Source organism: Acanthisitta chloris, unplaced genomic scaffold, assembly GCF_000695815.1.
Source record: "Acanthisitta chloris isolate BGI_N310 unplaced genomic scaffold, ASM69581v1 scaffold12518, whole genome shotgun sequence".
Classification (NCBI taxonomy): Eukaryota; Metazoa; Chordata; class Aves; order Passeriformes; family Acanthisittidae; genus Acanthisitta; species Acanthisitta chloris.
The window spans coordinates 1,231-6,160 of NW_008686503.1; the positions used below are offsets into that span (position 1 = coordinate 1,231).

Genomic DNA, 4,930 nt, shown 5'->3' on the forward strand with positions numbered 1-4,930 from the left:
GCACCAAATCGCAGATCCTGGTGGGGTGAGATGGGTTTGTCCCCACCCCGGGTTGGTCACGCTGCTGCGCCGGGGCTGCAGAAGGGATGATGACGTCTCCAGCTCGTGTTTTCCCCTCTCCAGGAGATCTGGGGGGGCTCAGCCACCCCCTCCCCGCCAACGCCAGCCTTTGCTCACTTTGGTTCCCCCGGCGGATCCGTGGGCGCCAGCGGGAGCTGAGCTGCCGCGGCAGTGGGAGGCTCCATGCAGGCTGAGCTGAGCGACGCGGCTGCGGAGAGGAGAGGAGGATTGAGCTCCTCTCCCTCTCAAAACCATCTCTGGGGAATCTCCAGAGCACTCCCAGCTTCTTTTTCGATCTACACTCCCTTGAAGGATCCTGGGGGATCTCTAAGCCCTGAAGGATGCCTCTTGTGCAGGCAGAGCCTTGCTGGAGGCTGGGAGGGCTCAGGGCCACCTCAAATCCCAGCTGCTTCCCTGCCTAGAGGGTTGGGGGCTGTGCTTCACCTTTGAGGGCTGAAACCACTGCCCAAGATCACCTCCACAAGCTGGAGAGCCTAGAAGTGTCTTGTGGGAGAGCAGCAATCCAGGAGATCTGTAGGATCCAGCCAGAAAATCCACACTAAGCTCCAGCAGAATATCTTTACGCCTCAATTCAGCGCCTCTAAAATTAGCTGGAGACATCTCAGTGTCACACACACCAAGCTGCTCCTGTAATCCCAGTTCCTCCCAGCAGCTTCTGCTCTGGCACACATTGTTTTCCAGATTTTCACTTTTAACCCCTTCATTTCTTCAGGAGGAAAGACCCTCAGATGGTGGAAAGCTTCCAAACTCCATTTCCCCAGCCTGGCTCCATGGTGGGGAAGCTTTTCCGTTTCCTATCTATCCCCACTGGTTGTTGGCCACACATCCAACATCCCTGCAAAGGTTTTGTAGGGGTGGTGGAAGATAAATGCCATCCTATTCCTCCAGGACCTTCTGGGATGTGGACAATTGTCCTGGATCCAGTGGCCGACACTCTGACAGCTGAGCAGGGCTTGGAGAACGTGACGCTGCAGGACATCTACTTTGGGGACGTGTGGCTTTGCAGTGGGCAGAGCAACATGGCAATGACAGTCCTGCAGGTAAGGCCACATGGCACGGATCAGGCGAGAGCACCAGGGAAGTGCCTTACGTGCTCCTGCCCTTCCCCAGGTGGCCAATGCCAGCGAGGAGCTCACTGCCGCCACGCGCTATCCCTACATCCGCATCTTCGCCGTGGCACCTGCCCACTCTGACTTCGAGCTGGAGGACCTGGAGCGGATCGACTTGCCATGGTCCATCCCAACGGCTGGTGAGTGCAACGTGCCTCCAAAAGAAAGCCTGGAAAAGGTTTTGCGCCCCCCCCATTTTCCCTTTGCAGCCTGCTGTTTCTTGAGCAGAGAACCTGGGCCATGGGAATTTCACCTACTTCTCGGCTGTCTGCTGGCTGCTGGGGCGCTCTCTGTACGAGGTGCTGGGGTACCCTGTCGGGCTGGTGGAGGTAGCCTGGGGAGGGACCCCCATCGAGGCCTGGTCCTCCCGCCGGGCTCTGCAGGCGTGTGGGCTCCTGGAGGACATGGGGAGGTGAGAGAAGGTGCTGTGTAAATACCTCCTGCCCCATGCCACACTGCTCTTGGGGAGTCTCCTCATCCTTTCCCACTCCACCTCCTCTCGTAGAGTCTCCCCTGTGCATCTTTTGACCCCTTCTGGATAAAATCCTCTCCCATGCTGAGAGCATAGAGCACATCTGGGTGGGGAAAGTGAGAAGAGGGGGACCCCAGAGCTCTCCTTTTGCATGGTGCTTGCTTTAACCACACAGGGCTGGCTCCTGAAGACCCCCTCGTGTTTTGCATCCCTTAAACCCAGTTATGTCTTCCAGTGTCTCCCCATACCAGCACCTCTTAGGCCCACAAACACCCTCTGTGCTCTGGAATGCCATGATCCACCCTCTGCTCAACATGACCCTGCGAGGCATCGCCTGGTACCAGGGTGAGCCCCTCTGTTTCCATCCCCCGGGGGTGGAGCAGCCCCTGCTGTCCCACCAGGCTCTCACCAGCCCCTGTTTTTGGGGGACAGGTGAAGCCAACACCCTCCTGCATACGGACCAGTATAACTGCACCTTCCCCGCGCTCATCGCTGACTGGCGCCAGGCGTTTCATGCTGGGTCAGCCGGACAGACGGAGCTGCTCCTGCCCTTCGGCTTCGTGCAGGTGTGTAGGGGGCAAGAGGCAGGACCCCCACCCTCCTGTGGAGACACCCAGGGAGGGTTTACCCACACTGGAGGCCACTTCCAAGCTGGCAGCAGGGAGAGGATCCTGGACACACACGGCCATCCTGCCAGGTGCCCAATCCCAGGCAGGGGCTGCGGAGATTGGTGGCTAAGCTGCTCTTCCATCCCTCTCCCCACCTTGCAGCTGTCCACCTACCGCCATCAGAGCCCGGACGACAGCTTTGCCCGGCTGCGCTGGCACCAAACAGCCGACCTGGGGGTTGTTCCCAACACCAGGCTGCCTGGCACCTTCATGGCTGTGGCCATGGATCTGGGCGATGAGCACTCTCCCTACGGCAGGCAAGTCCTGGGCTGGGGTGAGAGTTCCAGGGATGAAACTTTCAGGTACCAACCTCACCTCCCTCCTCTCCCTTGGCAGCATCCACCCCCGGGACAAGCAGAATGTGGCACACCGCCTGCTGCTGGGGGCCAGGGCTGTGGCATATGGGGACAAAAAGCTGGTTTTCCAGGGGCCATATCCCACCCGGGCTGTCCTGGAGGTGACCAGAGGGCTGCTGAACATCACCTACAACCAGGAGCTCATCTGCCGTCAGAGGGACACACGGGCATTCGAGGTGAGGAGCAGGGAAGTCCTCCCTACAGCACTGGGAGGGGGAAGCCCATGCTGATGGGGATTTCTCTCCTCCTCAGGTGTGCTGCTCCAGCCAGGCATCCCCATGCTGGTGGCTGCCAGCACCGGTGGTGGCAGTGAGGTCCCACACGGTGACACTGGCCCTGGGCAGCTGTGGGACACTGGTGCTGGCCCTGCGCTACGCCTGGGCTGAGTGGCCCTGTGAGTACCAGTCCTGCCCCCTCTACAACCTCCAGGGGCTGCCTGCACCTCCCTTCCTGCTGGACACCTTCCCCGCAGGGAGAAGCGCTGGAGGGAGGGAGCTGCTCCTTGTCCCCAGCTCTGGGTTCTCCCAGGGGATTTAGGGGACAGGAGGGAGCTCAGGCCTCTGGCAAATTGCTCAGAGCTGCTGGCACCATGCCCTTCCTGATCTGGGGAGACAGCAGGCTTGATTACTGTTCTACTAATTAAACAACTTTCCGGCTCCTCTTTGGCCTCAAGTCAAGGCTGCAGGGGGAAAAAAAAGCCAATTTACAATGAAATTTGTGAAAAACTATGTTAAGAGAAGCAACAAGACACACTAATGGGAGCTGAACCCTCACTGCTGCTCCCGCATGCCCATGTAGCTGGTCCTGGCCCCCCAGGACACCCCATTTCTCGAGGCACAGACTGCTGACCCCCCATGGCAGGATCCAGGGTTCAGAGTCCAGCTGTGGGGTGGAGAGGGTGAGAGAGGAACTCTGCCAAAAACTCAGCCAAAGCCTGAGGCTGGGCTGAGACAGGAAGCTGCAGAGGGCACAAGTGCCTTCCTCCTCTCTCTCTTAACAAACACTTAATAAATAGTTAACAAACCAGCTCATTTTATTCCTGGATTCTTACTTTCCTTCAGAGATGCATCCCTTATCCCTCCATCCCCTCCTCCTGCCTTAACTGCAGGGAAATTTGTGTGGAAGAGGCACAACGTGGCACCCAGTACTCAGAATAAGAGACCTGAGAGGTTCTGCACAAAAATATTGATTGTTTAACCCTATTTTTTCTGGAAAACTGTACATAAGAAGGGAATCCCAGGTGCAGGAAGAGCAGGTGGGCTCACCCCTGCTGCTGTGTCACAGCCAGTTTAATGTGCTCAAGCAATGCTGGCAAGAAGGATGTGGATCAAAGTGGATCCCAGGATCGCAGGATCCCTGCCTGCTACCTGCTCTTGGATCAGGCAGAGCCAAGTGAGTCCCGGGAGCCTTTCCCCATCACTTCCACTCCAGGCTTTGGTTCTAGACAAGGGGAGAAAGAGCAGGAAGTTAAGACTGGGATCTGGGCTTTCTCCTCCAGCCTGTGACTGGCCCCAGAGTCAGCTGTGCTGGCCCTGTGGTTGCCATGCCAACGAGGATGCAAAATCCAGCCCAATCTGGGGATTTTTAAACCACAGCTCAGACGGTGTTTGGGGCCAGGAATGGAGCCCAGGCCTCCCTGCTCCCACCTGCAGGAATGGGCTGTCCACACAGCCTGGAGACAGCTGCCATGGGCACCAGGGATTTCTGTGAGACCCCGAAGGAGGCACCTGGATCCCCAAAACCCAAAGCATGTGGGAGAGGGAGCAGTGCAGGCCCTGGGGATGTGGCTCTGCTTCAGAGTCTGTCTCCATCTCCACACATAGCCCTGCTGTGCCTGCCAGTGCCATGCCAACAGGAGAAGGGGACAGGCATGGTATCCTTGGCATCAGCTCCCCAGGATTTAAAGCCCCCAACCCCACTCCCAGCAGGCTGAGCTGACAAAACCAGGGACCCCCTCAGCCCCCCAGTTTGCCCAGAGCTTGGATTTAAGCTGCAAGTTCTCCGCTTGCAGTTCCTATAGCAACTCCTGCCCACGCCTGGGATTGCAGCAGCATCACATCCCAGCTGCCAGAACCCTTTGCCCAAGCTATCAGCCCTCACAGGACCCCCAGCAACGCCCCAGCTCTCTCCCAAACACCTTAAGGTCTTGGCAAAGGGTTTGGTGTGGTGGTGGATGGATCCAGCTGCATTCCTGGGGTGGGATCTGCCAGTGTGGGAGCCAAGAGGAGAGGGAAGAAGTTGTCT

At 58.1% G+C, this 4,930-nt stretch overlaps 1 protein-coding gene across 1 annotated transcript in view; it reads left to right on the forward strand.

The window, feature by feature from the left end:
* Positions 1-3,223, forward strand: part of SIAE (sialic acid acetylesterase) — a 3,421-nt gene extending 198 nt beyond the window's left edge. The window contains exons 2-9 of the mRNA XM_009080166.1: positions 970-1,121; positions 1,192-1,330; positions 1,419-1,602; positions 1,898-2,007; positions 2,095-2,228; positions 2,433-2,587; positions 2,667-2,862; positions 2,939-3,223. Of these exons, the coding sequence (XP_009078414.1) occupies positions 970-1,121; positions 1,192-1,330; positions 1,419-1,602; positions 1,898-2,007; positions 2,095-2,228; positions 2,433-2,587; positions 2,667-2,862; positions 2,939-3,223 (1,355 nt within the window). The remainder of the gene's footprint in view (positions 1-969; positions 1,122-1,191; positions 1,331-1,418; positions 1,603-1,897; positions 2,008-2,094; positions 2,229-2,432; positions 2,588-2,666; positions 2,863-2,938) is intronic.
* Positions 3,224-4,930: the final 1,707 nt, after the last annotated feature.